Source organism: Megachile rotundata, chromosome 2, assembly GCF_050947335.1.
Source record: "Megachile rotundata isolate GNS110a chromosome 2, iyMegRotu1, whole genome shotgun sequence".
Taxonomy (NCBI): Eukaryota; Metazoa; Arthropoda; class Insecta; order Hymenoptera; family Megachilidae; genus Megachile; species Megachile rotundata.
The window spans coordinates 22,237,576-22,257,741 of NC_134984.1; the positions used below are offsets into that span (position 1 = coordinate 22,237,576).

The window sequence follows — 20,166 nt, forward strand, 5'->3', positions numbered from 1 at the left end:
CTTTTGAGGGTTCCGTGCCACGAAAGGAACCGACTCGAGTCGCTCTTGGTACTTTTCTCTGTGTGCGCCTTCCTGTCTGCCTCAAAGAGACCTACCAGCACAGTCGAAAACGCGGCGAGCAGGGAAAATACGTTGTGTACAGGTGACCGAAGGACTAACGAGCCGCCTTCGAAATCGCGAGCGAAAATTTCGCGAAATAAATGATCGAAATCGTGACGCCGATCACGATCGCCGAAACAGATAAATCGCGAAAAATTGCTTTCCAGTTTGCGGTAAACGTCGACGAGCGATGTTGCCGTCCTCGATATCGTTTATCGGCACTCCTCGCCTCATTTTCTTCCGGCGTTCTTTGTTTCCTGTTTCGCGTCGGCTTAGAACGTCTTCAGGCAGTACGCCAAAGACGCGTCCGACCGGAGGAGACTGCAGAAGGGTGTCTCTAATTGGTCCCATCCAACAGTCGCTCTCAAAGAGAGATTCCCGGTGTATCCGTGTGCATCGTCCGACTCCCTTTTGCACGCTCCAAGGTAAGAGTGTGACCACTCCGGTGATACACGAGTCGGTTGGATCAACGATCCTCTAAACGCGCAGACGAACCGTGATATCTGGCTCGTTTTCAAAAGCTGCCGCGTCCTTTATCTCGTTCCGTTTCATTTCCCTCGCGATATTTATCAACGAGCGAGTTTTCCAAATTAATATTAGCGACAGACCGTTGAAATTCGATGCCGTCATCGGTTATTTTTAGCCGACTCTTTCGAAATGTAATCGTCGAAGATCTTCGCTTCGAAACTTTCGAAACTTCTACAACGGAGGCAATACCGAAGCGCTATCAAGTTTAACGCGCCATTTGTCGTATTCGCGCGAAGATCGAGTAAGGTACACGAAAGGGCAGTTTTTTACTTTGTTAAAAAGATTAACAGGGCTGTAAAACTCGCGGGTAACCAAAACTTTCGGCTATTCCGACGGAATAAACCCTACTTAAAAAATAATAAGCTTTCTGTTGGCGGATAACGCGTTAAAACGTGGCGGATTAAGTTCCCACAGAAGTTCTAATCTCTCCCGAAGCAGTTCCAAAGCGACCTCGACACCGCGAAACTTTTCGAACACGAAATCGAGCCTTTTCTGGCAGATCGTGAGCATTTTCAATCGCAATAATTTAGCGTCGCTGCGAGGCTGTGGCGATATAGCGGGAGTCCGGCGTAACGGTAAATTGCATTGACCAGGGGTAAAAACAGAGAGTAATTGCGGCGGTTAAACGAACGGTGGTTGAAGAATTTGGCGAACCGACGAAACCGAAAGCGACGTGACCGATCGTTCCGCGAGATAATCGACCGATCCATTACGATGAAACATTAATGAACGGGACACGGGCGAATCAACAGATTGATGGACACGCTGCGGGGACATACACTCGGTGGGTGTACAAATCAAGATAATGGCGAATATTTCACGGTAATGTAACGGGTGGCTGAGTCGTATAGCTCCCGAGAGTATTCGACATAGGCCATCATCTGTATCAATAGAGCACCACCGGCATCGACTTTTCTCGCTTTCTCCTTTTTACTTTCCGCCGCTGTTGCATAATGCTGGCAAGCTCGATGGGCACAGATAAGTCGCTCGTATCCCTATCGAGAGAAACGACTGTAGACCGAGCCAAGATTCACGGCCGAGAAGCTTTTCGAGGGCAACGTTGATCGGAAAAGGAAAAACGACCGCGCGATCGATAATAACGCGTTATAGTCTCGATGTAAATATTTCAGCGTTTCGTGTAACTTGCGACGAACTTTATGCACGGCGACGGGCAGAAATACGCGGATTTGAACGTTTAATAAAACATGAATTATTCGTGCCAACAGGTAGTAGAAAATCCTCTTCGATCACCGGTTTTTCGGATAATAAACATTCTTGTTTTCGCGTATCGCGAAACCGAATCACCGGGAAAGTCAAAGCCGATTTCCGAACAGATTTCTGCCGTTTAAATAACGTACGGATGCAAAAGCCGGGCCGTTTCGATAGAAAAAAGAACCGACGAGATAGTAAAACGGTAACGGTTAGCGGAATAGCGAAATAGTGGCGTAGCGGTATTCGCGGAATCGTGATTCACGGTGATTGGTATTTTTGCGAAAATGTGATTTGCAACGTAACGGGATCAGCGGAATGACTCTGGTCGCGCGATACCGTCGCATCGGCACGTACGGCGAAATGACTTTCGGAATTTCGGTAATTTTTCATGAGCATAACGAGCCATTTTGTGCGCGTCCCGACACCTTCGATGTTTGCATTTGCAGCCCTATTGAGCGCGCCGCGCGATGCGAATAAAATCCGGAATTAGGGTTGTATCCGCGCGAGAATTTGACGTTGATCGGTGGCCATGATTTTTCATTAAAATCCCCGCTGCCATGCGCGTTCGAACGTGTAACGTCAACGGCAACGAGCACGATATTTATTCTCTTATAAACGCGCCAACTACGAGTGCATTTTTCACCTTTTATTACGGAGAGTAAATTCTGTCGTTAGGGAAAATCGTCTTCTGAAATCGTGTCCGGTCGAACCGAATACATCGAACAGCGCGTAAATAAGAATTCGTAAACTAATTACCCATGTTCGAATCGTTCGCGCGTTTGTTTATCGAGTGACTAAAAGTAGGTCTCGGTGTCGGGTCGCGGAGAGACAGAACGAAACGCGAACACGACGGAGGAGTTTTATGCGGAAGAGACAAAAAGGTAGCAGCAAGGGTAGCTTGAAATTTCAATATACCCGTGAATACTCGATCAGAAGCTTTCAGTATCCCTTCCGTTTCCGTGACGCGAAGTTAACATCCGTTTCATCCGTAAATAGGTCTGAAAACGTTCGAAAGGAGGTTGTCTCGCGTGGAGCGGAGCATGAGGAGGCATATAGGCACCTTTTGAAATCCGCGCAGCGGAAGAGCTGTCTGTTTGCACGGGAGCCTCCATTCACGCCCGTCGCCAGCGAATCAATATTGATACGGACCTTTATACACGGTACGCGCCACGGAACACACCGTGTTCCGATGGAATGCAATATTAATAGGACGCTCGAACAATATATTCCTTGGTTAGACGCGTGCACGCGTCTAGCACGCGTTATAAGCTTGTCATCGTCACCTACGATAACGAGCTGTCACCAATTACCTACGACGTAGCTATCTTCCCCGTCTTACACTCTATCGATCTGCCAGATCGTTCTAAATTTTTTCAACGAAGCTCCGTCCCGTTATTTTTAACGAAGAATGCATTCGTATTAGTCGGGAGAGTTGAAATAACATTCACTGGAACGTAGCAATTTTTCCGATCGCGAGATTCTATTAGGACACGTGGGTGAAATAGAGGTTTGCTCTCCTCAGTTTACAGGAGGGTGATGGACGTCTTGTTTGGTATCTGACGCAGTACATCGTGCCGTGTAACTGACTGAATCCCAATAGCTGGCCCAAGCAAGATTAATTGAATCGATAACCGGTCTGAATTATTAGCGAGTTCACTCCAGTTAGCTTATGTGCTTACGCGGAGGCTTCCGACGAGAACACACCCTTTGATTTGCGACCGGATGTCCGTTGATTTTCAAAAATATGCGCGCCGATAGTCGGAATCGAGAAGGGTTAAGATTACATGAAAAACATACCCGATCCAAGAATAACTACACGTATGTTCGCGATACGACATACCTGTCTACATACGGTGCATAAGTACATACCTGACATACTTTGGAAACACCTATCTAACCATCGCGTCGCTCTCTGTCCAATATTTCACACGTAAATAACGAGAACCAGGACTTCTTTCTTTCTGGTGAAACCAAAAAAACAGCGGAGAAAGGCTGTTGCGATGTGGAGCGAAGTCGTAACTGGCACAGGTGAGACAAAAGGAAGGAAAATGGAACAGAAACGGAGAGAACTAGGCGCCAATTCCTTTCGAAGGATCATTAGGATAATCCCAACATGCTGGAAGATCGATACTTTCCTCTTAGATATTCGCGCACCATTATGACCCTCGATTAGTGTCACGGAACAGCCTTGAAAAGAATAAAGTTGGCCCTTCTTTATATCCTACTCCGTTCTTACAACCCTTGGCACAGGAAAACATCCAAGTTCTACGTCTAAGTAGAGCGTGAGACACACCAGTAAATTAGAAATTCTAAGGAAGCTTAAGCAGACGGGGACTTTGGCCTAGATCTACGTAAAATGGTAGTTAAAACGAAAGATACGCGCGCGTAAAAGGGAAAGCATGGTCACCCTTAGAAATATTTCCCCGAAGATTGCATCAACTTCGTCGCGCACTTCGAGGACCGAGTATTACCCGGGCAAGCATAATGCCTGCTGGTTTTAATACTTTACCGACGGAACGCAGGACAGTTTGAAAAGATTGCCTCAGCTCCGAAAGCGTTGTTCGCGTAATTTATTCATTAGATGTAATCGTAAACCCTGTGACTCTACGCTTTATGCACGAACTATATATGCTCTATAGAACACTGCACTTCGCCGATGATTTTCCTGTTAAATCTGCTGGATAATGTTTGAAAATCCGACAAGAGGTAAAATAACACGATTGCACTTTTCCGAGTCAGCGTAAGCAAATGGAGGATACGTGTCTCGTACGATGACACAGAGGACGCGCATAAATATGTATACGTCTGTTCTACGACATTTATACCGGAGAACGTTCTATCCGCTTTGACTAGACATCGATCATCGATGCCCATCAATTTTCAGCCGTTTTGCAGGGAGCAAAGGAAAGCGAGCAAAAGAGGGAAAAAAAGTTGTACAGGGTTGAAACCGAGGACGAAAGGCATGCATCGACGCGTACGATCGCGTCGCGGTATTTACCGATTCCCCGTTTAACTGGATGTTTTCGGGTTGGGAATAAAACCGAGGACCGGAAGAAGGGCGAAGCGCGAGGGGTTGACTGGCAAAAACGTCGAAATATGGCGGGTCCGTGGAGGCGGCCGTATAATTTCCGACTCACCGCGGCTCGCCAAATTCTCGTCAACGTTTTATTCGCCACCCCCGCAAGCTCCACACACACGAGCTTGCCAGCGAACGAATAACACAATGTTCCCACCCCTTTTTTGGCCGCAGTTTGTCTGCATTAACGCTCGCGTGTTCGACGCCTGGGAAAGAAGCGGAAACCGGAGCAAAATTCGCCAAGAAAAAAAATGCAAATTTCTCTGTTCGATACTTTACTTTCACCGTCGGGTTTACGTTATCGTGTAAACTAAAAATTTAAGCGAGATCACGAGATGTCAGAAAACAGTAAATTCCACGCGATTAAACGTTGTCGCTGGAATCGCGAAACGAAGCGTATACATCTAGAAACAGACAGGGAATTATCGGTGTAAGCGGCACGAACGGTGAAAAAAATAGGCAGGAGGCACGTTCGTTCGGTGAACATTTCGCGCCCTTCGAGCAACATTTATTCCGGTTTTTATGGGACGCGAAGGGTAGAATCGCGAGTTTCTGCTTCCTGGAAAGTTGTATCGCGCCGGAAGCCCGCGAGTGCTGTTAATTTTTTTACGAGGCCGTTACTCGTTAGTGCCCTTTGAAGAGGCTTTAAAGAGGGCGATAGACGACAGGGGCATGGTCGCGGCTTGCCACTCGCTTTTATCTACCTTCTTCTTCTTTCCTGACGCCTTGTGCTTGGCCTCCAGTTGAACTATTTCCGTACCGCGACCGTGAACGCGGAATGTTGGCCTTTGTCACGCGACGAAAGGTCAACTCTCGGAGCACGTGAGCGATTTCCAGGAAACCACCCCCTCCACCCAACCCCTTCTGGGCTGGTTCCTTGCGAGAATCGATCTCGACGAAAATGGGCTGCATGGCTATTTTCCGGCGAAAACGACTGCTTTATTTACGATTTGCTTCGATTAACCCTTTCACCGCCGAACAAGTATATATACGACCGCAATTTTTTCCTACGACGCATTTACCGTTTAGCAAACTGAACTAACATAGAATTTATCGTTTCGAGCGACGTAGCGAGCATCGGAAAGTGCTTCGGCATTTTACGGTCGCGAATATCTCGATAAATATAACGATGTGCTCTGCAGTCGAAGGGTTAAACTGTTCGTGGACGATTTTCGTAAACGTAAAAGGAAGAAATAATTTACCGATCGATATAGAAACGAACTCCGGAAATGTTGATGGGACGAAAAAGGACTTTGGTTCGATTTAAAGCAAATTCAATGCGAGAGCACAGATATTCACGGATAACGGAAAACAGGAAACAGATATAGGTTGGTACGGAAAATTGAAAGAATCAAAACACAGAAAATTGGAAAAGAGATTTATGTCGGTACGATACACCGAAGAGGAACAGAAAAAGACAGATAATTGGAAAAAAGATTGATGTCGCTTTGAAAAGTGGAAAAAGCCGAAACGGCGAAAGATAGAATAGATTAATAGAAAGCAAAGAGAAGAGCGGGAACAATGTATTAAAATGCGGGGTTATACTAATGAACCGAAATAAAATAACGTACTCGTACTAAAAAGTAAAATAACCCGTTGAAACTAAAACAATGCACAATGTTTCGTGTTCCGTTACGAAGCAGTAACGACCTGCGCAGCTCATCATTCCAGATCAACTGGTTAAAGGAGCAGAGAAACCGTGAATATAGCTTGTTTACTAATGACCTCGTTAAAAAGCCTTAGAAAGCAGTTCTAATGATGAGAAAACTTGCAGGGCCCGATTGTAACGATATTCGGATCATTTAACAATGTACACATAAACTCGCCCGTGCCACGAACAATAGTCGCTCGTTTTCTATGACACAATTTTTCTTTTATCGCTATTTTCAAAATGTCGTCGCTTTGAACGTTCGAACGGAATTATTTCACACGCGTAATTACGTCGTCGAAAGAAATGCAATTTAAGTGGCACAAAGAGCTCGGCTTCGCGCATAAAAGACGATGTTAATAATTCCTGGTAGGATCCCCAGATTAGGCGGGTTAATCGAGGTCCCACTACGTAATCCGTTCAACCGTCGTAAGAATTAAAAGTATCGTTCATATTTCCATTAGATCCCATTACGGTAAACCGAGTCCAAGTTCAGCCAAAGTTTCTTGAAACCCAAGGATCACGCGCATTCTGTAAGACGCGACCGGTTCTAAAGGATAATCTAATCACCATTCCTTCACATTCAGAACGCTGTTATAACGAGCGCGCAAGTTCGAACCGGTGGCGAACGAATGAAGCTAATCCCAGCACGCTCCTAGTTTTCCATCGGAGGAGACGTTATCGCTAAAAATTACGCGGAAACTTGGTAATTACCGTCCGCGAGTAACGCGTACGCCAACCTCGAACGAGTCTCTCGTACGAAAGCAACAAACTGAGAAATCGTGCGATTCGAAAATCTGGATATTAGGAGCGTTGTTACGAAGCGTGCAACTATTGAGTACCGACGAAACAAAAGAGTACGATTCATTAGAAGCGAATGGAGCATTAGAAGAGACAGGTTCCGCCCGATTGAAAGAAAGACGCGAAGAAAACAACGAGTTAAGCGGTGCCCGTGGAGTCTCCTCATCCGGGTAAGTGATTCAATTCCGTTTAAGAGGCACGAGGGGTTCCGAAGAAGCAAGGAGACCATTCCAGCGCTCCTCTATAGCGGCGGCTATGTGCCTTATCTAGGGTGGTCGCGTTAAATCGTAACGCGTGACCGTGCATACTAAAGACGTATGTACCTAAAGCGGTATTTTCCCCGTCCCCGACGCGATTCAACCCCGTCCACCCGCCAAATCCCCAGCAATTCATTTGACGTATGTCGAGTGTCGGATAAAACCCGACCGTGAACGATATAAATTGTTCCGGGATCGTAACGAGGACTCGTTCGACCTAGCCTTCGATCGGTATTAAACCGAAAAGGGTAGAAAACGCTCCAACTCCTCGTCCATCATTTTCGTCGATGTAATCAATTTGAACGGGTCGAACGGGATCTTCCGAACGGAGACTAATCCGGATACCAATTCGGAAACGGTATTTGTTTCTCGAAAAAATAAGAGACTCCTAAATCGCGGGACTCCGGGTTTCAATACCGACTCTCGGATTAACTCGACGACGATATTTTTGCTCTGTACATAAACGCGAAGCTAGGAATGCGCACGGATACGAACGACGTTGGAAACGGGTATCGCGGAGCATAAAATTGGAAGATCGCGTGCAAAGAATCGATCGCGAGTGAAAGGGAATCAGTGGACGGAAGGAGTTGGTTCGATTGTCAAACGCTTAGAACAAAATGGTTATCGGGTAGTGGCGTCGGCCGACGGCATGGCACGGTGCAGGGGTCGCTTATTGGTTTAGTCACGGATCGTTTGTCGCGCGGGATCGGTCCCCCTGGGCTCGCCGGAAAATATGGGTCGAGTGGTTCGGGACGAGCGCAATCTCGTCGACATCTCGTAGCAGCTCCTGCAACGGTAACGCGATTTCCCGGACACGATCAACGTCGACCGGTTCAATTTAATCGCGGGAAAATTTCTTTCGAGCGAATCTCTGACGCGATCTTAAACGGTCTCGGTTAAGTTTCGAGTTAAGCTGACGAGTCCGAGAAACGAGCGGCAAAGAAGGAGCGTAAGAAGACGAAAGTAAACAGACTCACCTTCTCGCGAAGCATGTCCCTCACCCTGGTGGCCTGGCTTCTGCTCCTATGCAGCTCGAGTTGCAGCTCGAGGCACTTCTCCTGCCAATTAAGCTCTTCCACGGCGGTCGAGTATCCATCGAAGCTCTTGGAGGAGCCGTAAGCGGGTCTGCTCTCGAGCTTCTCCTTCTTCGGATCCGAGGCGGCAGCGGCCGCGGCGACGCTCCTCGACTCCGCGTACAACCGATTCTCCGCGAACATCCTGCTACTCTGATCCGGTTGCCTTCCCGAGAACGAGTAGGCTCGATCGAAGTGTCCTCGCGACGCCGGTCCAGGCTCGAAACTCGGCCTGGACCTGGCCACGGCCGCCTCGTAACAGCCGGCGCCGCCCGCCTCGAAGTCGGTCTGCGCCGCGAACGTCCGCTTGTCCGTGTACTCCACGTGTCCACTGGAATCCGACGTGAAGTCGTACGGGCTGCACTTTGGCTTGCTGTCCCTGAGCTCGACGTAGCCCGCGCTCCTGGCAGCCTCCGCGAATCCTTTGTCCTTTTGAAACAACAGGTTGGGGACGTTCACGTAAGGCGAGTCCCTCGAGTGTACCGGTGGCTGGAGGCTGGCCGAGGCCGAGGCCACGTTGTTGTTATTGTTGTTGTTGGCGCCGCCCGCGTGTCTCGGTCTGGGCGGGGGCGCGGGAGCCTGACGAAACTGTCTGGGCCAGAGTCGAGGACTCTCGGCCCCGGCGGGCTTCCCTCGGCTCGATTCCGCGCCGGCTTGCTGTCTGCGAGCCGCCTCCAGTGACTGCGGGCCGGTTTGACTCGTGGCCGCCTCGTGACCCCGCGCGCCCAGCCTGGGACTACAAGGGGCCGAGTTCGAGCCGAAATCGGTGGTCAGCCGCTGGATCGGGTCGAGGAGCTGCGAGAGGCGGCGCGCCGGTGATCCTCGTACCTCCTCCATCTTCTTTCGGCCGGCTGTGCTCGTCGTCGGTGTCCTCCTCGCCGACGGCGAGGACTCAGTGCATCGCTCGGCTCCGCTCTGCTCGACTCCGGTCCCCGTTGCCTGCTTGCCTCCAGGGATCACGTTGAAACGCGAGCGACTGACGGCGCGGCCATCTCGGGGCGATCACGATCTCACGCGTTCCTCTTCTTGGCATCCTCGATCACATCCTCCTCCCGGCTACGCTGCGACCTGGAACAACGGCCATGCTCTTGACACGTCGCTACCGATCGACCTGTTTGTTCTACGTGACGCGTTTAAACGTCGCTCCGAGCGCCTACGATAGCGTAATCTGCAGCCACGAGATGTCTACCAGAGCGTTACGTAACTCCGCGATACCGAGTCACGGACGCATTCGGTTAGCTAGGCTGCGAGCTTTCGCGCGACACGAAGGAAATTTTCGATCGATCTAAGGACGCGTTGCTCGTCCTAGCGAAGAATACGCGAGAACGCGAAAACGACAACGGCACGCGGTTTATCACCTTCCGATCACTCGTCTCCTCGAACTGTCGCGTTCGTCCTCGATTCGCTTCGAGCACCATCGAACGTCCGATGCTTTTCGATGCTTTTCAGGACGATTGCTCCTACTTGCCGACCGTAACGATTCCCGACTCGATCGTTCTTCTCCGGAAGACGTTCCTCGTCGTCGAACGAGCAGAACAAAGTTGTCGTACTTATCGAGCCGCGACGAGTTTCTCGGTCTCGTTCGCGGGTCGCCGTTGACGAGGTTAAAGCAGGAAATGGAAGGCAGATATTAACTCGCGGCGAGTGTTTGCAGTACTAAATTGAAAGCTGTAACTCTTTGGGGTGTCTCTCGAAGCGAAGCTTTCCTCTACCCGCCCTCCTTTCATTTCCTCGCCGTCTCTTCTTCGGCTGACTTGGCGTGACGAGAGCAAAGGGAAGGGAAAAGCATCAACGAAGAACGAGGAGGAGGAGGAGAGGACCGCGGGAACGACGGCGACGCAGGGCTACAAAGTTTATTTTAAGGTCGACACTAAAGGGGCCAAATGAAAAACCGGATGGAGAGGGGTGGGTCGTGTAACGTTCCGTTCTGCAATTACCGCGGGCGAAACGTCTACACCGATGCCCGTTCCTGGCAAAGAGGACGACCAGGACGGCGAACAGGAACAACGAACGCTCGAGCTAGCTGCCAACTACGAGCTCAGAAATTGTTACAGTTACGGCTCGTACGTAGTCCTGCGTCCCTTTCACGACCACTTTCGTTAAGTAACGATGAAGGATCGTCGGCTTTACGTTTCTACGTCTTCCGACCTTTACGAGGAATCCCTGACAATTAACCCTTTAGCTACAGCATAGAGTACTTCGATAAATCCGAGTAATGAAATATTTAGTACTTCGTTCTAAACTCGAGTACACGGGATATTTTATCCCGTTGAAACGATGTCTCTTAAAAGTTCCGTTTAGCCGCGTCGAATAAAGCGTTCCGATTGGCATACTTCTCCTCGTTCGTTTTTCGATAGAAAATCCACGCCATGCACGACCGTAGTCGTTCGTACTTCCTCGCTTCCGGTATTTATCGGTCGGTCGCGAACGCCACAGGTAGCTCGAGGCTCATCGAGTACCGGCGTGGCGAGAGGTCGCGGCACTCGCGATAAGATGAACGAGCACGAGCAGGGAATAAAAGAGAGAAAAAGCGACGCGGAATGAATCAGAGACGGAGAAGGAGCACGAGAGGCACGAAAGACCGAGACAGAGGGCACAAAGGGCTCGCGACTTCGCCGAAACGAGCTCCGCCGTTGTTATTTCTAGACGAAGATTCGGTTTCCGGCCGCGCTACCAATTTGTATAATTACTGTTTTCTCTGAAAGCGGCTTCTCTCGCGTCCAGAAAAAACTTTCCTCCCCTCCGAGAGAAGTTTCTTCTACCGACATCGCGCCGATGTCCCATCGTTTTCTTCGATGTTTCTCATTAGATCCATTATCGTAATTGCTCGCCAGATCGGGGGACAATTTTACGACTACGGAACAACGGGTCGGGGGAAGCATCGAAGGGTTGATGCAAAACGAGGAAAGATGTAACCTCGAAGGCAGACGGGGTAGAACAGTCTCGCCAGATTGCGAACGCGGTGAGAGATAAATGCGCGGAACGGCGGAATAAACGAGAAATAAATTGGGAAGGAATCTAAACATTAATATAGTACCGTTGGGAACTCGAGTGCTCCAACAGCTTTTCTCGAGATACGGAACAAAGGTACGGGACGAAGAGTTACAAAAGCGTTTGTACTTGGCAAGTTTTTACTTTACGTAACCGATACTTCTTTAACGCGTTAAGTACGCCGGTGAAAAGGAATGCACGATCGTTTCACTTTCTAATTGAAATTCCTCTCGTTTGCTACCTTATGAAATTAATCCTTTCGCCGGTACACGCTCGTCTAAGCACGTGTATTTCGATCGGGTGATGTACGTTCTAAACGGTGCAGAACCAAAGGAAATACCCGAAAAATGGCACGTTTTAAATATCGTCGATCGATCGGCAACTATCGGACGCGACAACGAAGGGGTTAATTCGGAGTATTCGCGATCGTGCACGAAACCCGCTTACGTATGTTCGTTACGTGGCACCGGTATATCGGGTTCGTGAATCGACTGGCTATCTGAGCGAATAGACGCTGATTAGGAGTTCTCACGCATCCCCGAACAGGAGAAACCTCTCTCGTTATTCGTTATTTGACTCCGCGAGTGGCTGATGTTATCGTTCGAGTGCCGTCTGCATGGTTTATACCGATTCGGCATTCGATTCGCGGACGATGTTCCACCGCAGCCATTACATATTAAGATAAAATGTATACGTTTAACCTTTTCGGCCAGACGTCGATGCACCGTCTCGCCAATTTTCTCACCTCGCATAAATCTTTCCGAGTAAAATCGTTTCTAAGTTAAACCGATGTCGCGAAATAAAAGCGTTGCGAGTTATTAAATTATGGAACCGTATAAATTATCGGTTTCGTTCGCGACCGATAATCGAGGTATTTCGAGTCGGCTGGATCCAACGGTTCGATCAATCGTGAAGGATAAAAATATGGCTCGCGTTGACGTAACGACGCAACGCCGGCGAGACTGGCATCGAGAGGATCGTTAGCGATTACGAGCGAGTTACGTAACATTGGTTCATCGAGTTATGCTTCGACTGGCCGATTTCGAAGGATATTTTCTCCGAGACGGGACGGAGAGTCACGTAATTCCAGCGAAATGTAACTTTGTCGCGGAGGTAATCGTAGCTTTCGTCGTCGGAGATAGGAGCGTCGATACGCTGCATCGATTTTCACGCGGAAGGGTTAATTCGGAGTCGAAGATCGGTAACGGTAGACGCGTGGTACCGCTTTCGAAGCGCTTTCGAAGGGACGACCTCCCTTCTACGGGAGAATTCGTGTGTAATGGATGCGGTTAACTCGCCTTCGAGATTGGCTTCCTCGATACCTAACATCCTCGTCCGTGTCCGAACTAATACCAACTCGAAACCACAACGCGTTTTGATCGCTGCATTAACTCCTCTGCCCGGCCGATACCTCCTCGCCGCTTTTCATCGTATTCGGATGACCCCTTATCGGCCAATATTTTCTATCGAGTAACGCGAACAAGTCGATTCTATTAGACGATTGATTTAATAGACTCGTATTTCTCCAGTTTTATCGTTACTATGCAGTAAATCTATCGGCTATTATATCGACATAAGTTGATTCGATGCCAATTCCTCTCCCTCTCTCTCTTTCGCTCTCTGAAAACGTGTAAGCGTTCCTCTTCGATCGAAGGGCCAAAGAACTCCCTCGCTGTTGGTCGCTCGCGCGTAATATCGTCGGTTTTACGAGCAAGCGATATCTTTCTCCACGCGATACGGTGTACTTTTGGGATTGTCGTTTTCATGAAAGAAAACGCTCCTCGGACTCTGTGCGCCACGGCCCTCTGGATACACACGAGATATACGGCCGCAATAACGGCGAGTTCCGCGTATAAATCTGAATACCTACTCGAAATACCTAAATCTCCTCGATAAAATCCAGGTCTCGGACCATTTCCTTGTTTCGCGAACGTTTACTCGGCCCACCGCGAACTTTTCGAATCTGGAACACCGGGGAAAACGCTAACGTTTGGCCTCCTCTCCCTAACCGGGAACGACCCTTCGATCCGAGCGACCATAAATTCTCGCATTTTCTTTCTTCTCTCCTAATCGAAACCGAGATCGTTGCGATATTTATCGACGATTCTTTCTTGCGAACGTTCCCTACTTACGAGTTTGCACGGAAATCGTTCGCGACGACTTACGCGAAACACCGGGCACGCACTTGTTTCTTGTCACCTTCGTTTTCAATTTTCCCATACTTACCCCTAATCGAAGAACTCTACAGAGCGCACATGTTCGGAACAGTTATCCTACGGAAAATTTTCGCTGCAAGAAAGTTCGAAACGACAGGTCCGTGCGAACTAGCAGCGACCGATCGATCGACGAGACTTAATTCTTAATCGTAATAAAATTACGTATTCATAGAAGGACCGTTTGTTCTTTTTTCAGCCAGCCTTCACCCTCGTTTCGTCGCGAGTAGGCCTACGCGAGTTCAGGCCACACGTAGCTACGTAATGTCCGGACGTATATAGCGGAGGTGGCATCTAGTGGTCCCGCAGAGTCCATGAATAAATTTCGAATTAACTTTCGAACGGTTTTCGCGTTATACGAGGCGCGACGGAAGCCCTCTTCAATCTGCTCGGATCCTTCGAGGCAGACGTTATAACGCCAACGATCCACTCCCACGATCTTACACGTGCAAAGTCTCCGCACAGACACCGTGAGAGGGGAAATTACCTGCTCCAGAAACAACTTCTTCCATTTTCAGTCGGGAAAATTCTTCCTCTTTTTCGGTCAAACGGCTCGAAATTTTAACCGGTACTTCCGATCGACTTCTTTCGAAACGTTTCGCCGTAGACGTTAACTTTTTCTACGCGAGTGAAATACTTGGAGTAGCATCGTTATGAGACGGAGCGTATTATGCTTCTCGCCGAAGGATATCGAACCGGTGAAGATGATCGAGCGAGATTTTCTTGTAGGAATCCATAGAAACAAGATGTTGGAGCTTACCGGAGTACACGGTACTTTCTAGGCAATTCTATCGGTCACGACAAAGTGCAACGTTCGTCGCATCGACGTCGAGGAGAGAGGAATCGACAACGTAAGGAGGATCGAAGAAAGCAAAATTTACGTAAGTAATTATTTCGTGTTCGCGCAACAGGTTCGAATAACGAGAAATATCGAAGCTAAATTTTTCAGTTATGGAACGTTATCGAAAAATACTTTTCCTCGTTCTTTCGTATAAAATCACGATTCGGCAGCAAAAGATCAGTTTCAGCCCGTATCGATATGACTGGCGTGTCTCTTCTCCTTCGTCTTGCTTCGTTTCTTCCGACGTTTTCCCCTTTTTCCGCGAGTCAGGCCTCGCTGTACATCCGTTATGTATTATTTATGGCTCGACGGATCCTCGCAGAAACGAATCCGATTCTTCTCCGACGCGAGCGGACAGCTTTCGATTCGGCGAGGTAATTTATTCGACACCCCGTGTATGCAAAGCTTCGACCCGCTAGCTTTTTCAAATTCAAACGAACAGACGGGAGAGTTGCCACGATTCTGGCTCCGTCTTTCACCGTCGAAAAAGAGCTCTGTTGCTCGTTCGATTACGTGACATCGACGCGAGTTTTCCGCGTCGCGTCCTTCTTCGTGGCTCGTACGCCCCCTCTATAAATCTTTCCTTTAGATTCTATTCGTTGTTTCGTCTCCTCGCGAGCGACTCGCGGCCTGACTTATGGGACACGCCGTTACGTTCTCGATCCATGACAATTTCGTTATAACGCTCGACGTTGCTCAGCGTTGCGCAATCACCGACATAGTTTATGGCCTCGTGTAGGTAGTCTCCGTAACCCTTAACCCTCCTGATCCAACCGACTTCGCGTCTTTTAATTGCGACACGTTTTCCGTCGCTGAACTCGACTTTATCCGTAAACTGTCGTTCGATAATTGATTAGTCCACAATACACGCCATCCGCGTTCGATTATGCGACATTGACGATCAACGTTCGGACATTGTAGCGCACGATGACCGATCCTGTTTTCGAATCCGATAACGAACGCGTTCGAGGAAAAAATAATCCTCGAGATAAGTACTTATTAGCTATATAATTACTGGTTATACAGAGAACAAGTTGTACTTGTCGCCGAGATTAATAACAGGATTTCGCTGATTAATATTAGCGAGACTAACTGGATGGGAAATCGGGTGTACACCGGAATATCTGAGAGAAGATCTTGTATCGAAGCCGAAGCGGAGAAGGCAAAGAGACGAATTTTCGAGATCGAACAAGTCGTCCAATCGGGCTACGCGCATTCCTCGCTCGTCGAAGATGCTTCTATTTCTCATTCTATCCGTCCTTCGTGTTGCTTCCCGTGCAATTTCTCCGAGGTCTGGCCCGTTCGTGTACACGCAGCAAAATAAAGGACGTCTCGCGTGGAGTCGCGTGCGAAGAAACTATCCCGCGGATACGTGACGCGAATACATCGCCGATGCTAATTGCGGGTAGAAAGGGCATGCACGAAGCCCCGCCTCGAAAATGTGCACGGGAAACATCCTGCGAACGAAAACCTTCGACCAAAATCAATCTCCCGATCAACCGTTTCGTCTCTCGAAATATCGAGCTCCTACGCGGCGCTATGAATTATATTCTTTTCGACCTTCGCTACTCGAGATTGCTATAATCGTTTCGTACAGATCACTTGTTGCGTACGTCTGTACCGTCGAGGGGAATATTTTATCGACGAGAGTATCCCTAAATCACTGGATCGCCGTATCCGTACATTTTGTAGGGAAATTTCGCGCAGGAAAATGGACACACGGACGAGTAATATTTTAAGCGATAAATATTTCGAGGGAACTTATCGGCTATCGGATACGTCGTACCGATTTATGACTAACTAAAAGCTCGTCGTCCAGTGGCATTATCGATGAAACTTTTAATAGTCCAAGCGTGCCTCCTAAGCACGAACTCCGCCGATAAATAAATGGACTCGCCGATAATTAAATACACGGGTTAAACTGACCGGAAAAATAGCGAGATTTCTGTAAAGAGATTGCAAACTCGTTCGAGTTGTTAGCCGATTCTCGAAAGCAAATTCGCCGTCCTGGAACGTTCCGGAGCGTCACGGAGCGGAGAAGTATAAATTTCCGCGGATAGTCGCACGCGAGTATAGTTGAAATTCTCGTCCGTAGCAGAAAACTTTGTCCATTCGCCGCTTCTGATCCGCCAACCGTCGGGACTTTGCGAAAGTTTCGGGACCCCTTTCTCGGCCAGCACGGGGTGGCGGATATCGAGAAACACGAGAGAACAAACAGGAAGTTTCGGACACGCGGAACCCGTTTGAATACCGTACGAATGTTTGCCAGATTGCGAGCACCACCGGCCCACCAGGATTTTATGGCGTCGGCGAACCCGACGATTTCACGGGTTCTTATGCGCGCCACCGACCAGACCCTGAATCGTCTAATAATCGAACCTATATTCCGACCAACGATCGGCCCGGGAAAATTGTTCCGGTTTCCGTTATACGACCTGATACGATATTCCTTCGGTTCGCACGCTTTGGAAAAAACCGTCCCCTTCGGGTTGATGTTACGAGCCTCCGGGAAGAAAGTCTTTTACGAGGAGTGCGTGTGCGGGACGATAAAAACGAAATGATACGGACAACTTCCAACAAATGGAGAAAGAATGATCAGAAAAGGCGGTGTAAATTTGAAGGAATCCACGGTCACCGCTATAGGCGCCGCTACCAATCGACGCTACCCACCGCGCAAAAACTATATTACCTTACAAAGAGCCGTAACGCGACGATGGGTTAAAAGGAGCACATCGTAGTTAATTAACCCGTGTACGGTGTCAATGAGAACGACACCGAGAACGAGACGAAGGAAGACGAGGTTGAAACGGTATCAGTTTTCGTGTTACGAGGTTAAATCTGTCGAGGGTAGAACCTTGACACCTCTCGAACGGTTCGTGCCATTTACCAAATGGACAAGGGCCAGGTCAGTCGATGACAAAACAGAAGCTGTAAACTAGATATCTCTGTGAACCGTGTAGCTCGTTAGGATGATTTGTCATCGACGACGGGACTCGTGTCGCTTATCGGGATTCCAAAATTGGCAAGGACGCGCCGTAACTGAACGGTGTCCTTGGCACGCGCGAAAGTCGAACGGGAACATGAATCATAAGGATACGTGTTTACTTCCGAACTGTATTACTGGGACGGAGTGTCGGACAACCGGTAATAAATCCTTTCTAAACGCGTTACGATATCCTTTCACTCGCGTTACTCGATAATATGTAAATCGTAACCCTTTACATCATTATTATTTTATCCTATTAAATTCCATTGAATGTTCGAAATACGACCGGCGACGATAAATTTACGAATGCGAATAAAAACACTGAAGCGCTTAAATTTGCCGCGCTAATCGAAAGATAATAACGCCCCACCCTTCGTTAGGTATTCGAACATTTGGCGGGAAGGATGCGGCGCATTTAAATGATTGATTATGCCGGCGCTTAACGCGCGCAATTATAAGACGATAAGTAAACGTATGCGTCGTTAACGCGTAATATCGATGAAAATTAGTACATTAAATTCCCGAAACCCGACCTTCCCGATTCGAAAACTTTTCTCCTCGGGCATAATTCGAATTACGTGCAAACACGCGAAACTCTAACAAGCCCGAAATCGAGCCAAACGAACTTAAACGGCAAGAACAATTACGAGAGTTAATCGCCGTAATCTCGCTACCGAACCGACTGAACGCCATTAAGGGACATTAATAATCGTTAAGAAAGCGCTCGAGCGTTTCCGGCGCAGGTAAAGAAGGCCGGTAATCGCTCGAAACCATTAGGCTACCTACGTAAGTCGATTAGACGATGACGCGAACAATATGCACGGTATTTCTGTTCAAAGGGTACAGAGAGAAACAAGAACCACGGGTATCGTGTTTCAGCCGCGACGCGAGGCTCGGATTTTCTGTGAAAATTAATTTCACTCGAGGACAAACGGTTCCTAATGTAATTACCAAGCCACAGGGATTTCGATCAACGATATCGCGCTTCACCGAACGAAAATCTCTCCTCTCGCGACGAGATTGAATTTCAACGGCCCCGAGACAAAAATCCCAACTACGGTTTCTTATATTCACGTCGTGAATCATCCGTTGGAATTTGAACACGTCCCCCAACCTATTCGTCACGTACATGGTTGGCCGGGTAACAAGTCGCGATTCAATTCCGCTATTTGTCTATGCACGTTCCCGACGTAACGAACGTTGTTGCTTTTTAACGGCTCGCGACAATCACTGAATTTACGCGGGTAAAGATTTTCCTCGCGAAGATAAATCGTCTATCACTCGGTGATCTCGAACGCTCGTGTTTCAAAATACCTGATCAATTTTATGGCCTATAGTTCGACGCATGCGCGTTAGGTTAGGTTAGTTCCGATTTAAAGTTTGCGTAAAAAAAATAAATGAATTCGAATGACAAATTTATTCTCACTGACTGTAACGATACCTATACTAAATGATATTATCGATCTATCGGTAATCAATAGCATCTCTAGTACACGGTAAAGCGCGAAGACGTTCACCTTACGTGATTAAGTCGGAACGATGATCACGAGGAGCACGAACGTTCCGTGAACGCACACGTAACGACACAATGTTTCGAATCCGGTCAAACGTCATGCACCACCGTGTAAAAAACGAAGAAAAAACAACATAGCCTCACTGTGTTCTCCGAAGTAGAGAGGTTCAATGACCAGAGATAAAACGAGCGGCAGCGTCCCATCGTAAAATCGGAAACCAGGCTCCGGTCAGCATCGAGAGGCAACCGGAAGACGGAAAGCGAACGCGGTGCTTCGGGGCTTGTTTTGAAAGGCAGATTATAAATACCGTTCGACCGTGGAAAATGAACGTGGTTTGATTAACCGCGGAATAGAAACTGACAGCTGAACCGCTCCGTAACGGTGTGTTGGCGCTGTGCGCAACCGCGCTGCGCATCGCGAAAACTGAATTTCTCGATCGAGCGAGTCACGTGACTAGCGAAAAAACGCGGGAAACGTTATCGATCGAGTGTACGTCGATTAATATCGAATCGAACCGAATGCGATTAAATAACGAACGATCGTTGCACTTTTACTAAGACTCGATTAACTCGATAGCGACGGTAAAAGAGAACCGATCGCGAGTGATGTATTTTTAATGAACTTTCGACGAACGGCAACTATTTAATGAAGCGCTTGTTAAACATTTATAGTCCGAATTCCACTTTCGAGAACGTAAGTACTTCAACATACCGTTTCAATACCTGTCAATTTTTTCCGTCGTAATATGTACCACGACTCATACATCGATAATCTCTGATTTAACGAATTCGTTTAACACGACGCAGCGCAACGAGCCAAAGTGGAACGCGAGGCGCGATACATGCAAATTGACGCGTTACGCGTAATTCGACTTTTTTTGATTTATATCGGATTCGAGCCGTAGTTACAGTCAATTACAGTCGTTAA

General features: G+C 48.2%; 1 protein-coding gene across 11 annotated transcripts in view; it reads right to left on the reverse strand.

Moving 5' to 3' along the window:
- Positions 1-20,166, reverse strand: part of LOC100877340 (uncharacterized protein CG43867) — a 97,079-nt gene that overhangs the window by 74,119 nt on the left and 2,794 nt on the right. For 9 of the 11 annotated variants that reach the window (XR_001097053.2, XR_001097052.2, XM_012293632.2 and 6 more), the window contains exon 2: positions 8,599-9,762. The exons of 1 other annotated variant lie outside the window; for it this stretch is intronic. Coding sequence is in view for 8 of the 10 variants with exons in the window: in XM_012293632.2 (XP_012149022.2) it covers positions 8,599-9,531 (933 nt within the window). In the remaining 2 variants the exon portion in view is untranslated. Of the gene's footprint in view, positions 1-8,598; positions 9,763-19,382; positions 19,586-20,166 lie in introns of those variants that run through there. One more of the 11 variants, XM_076529088.1, reaches the window with a different exon arrangement.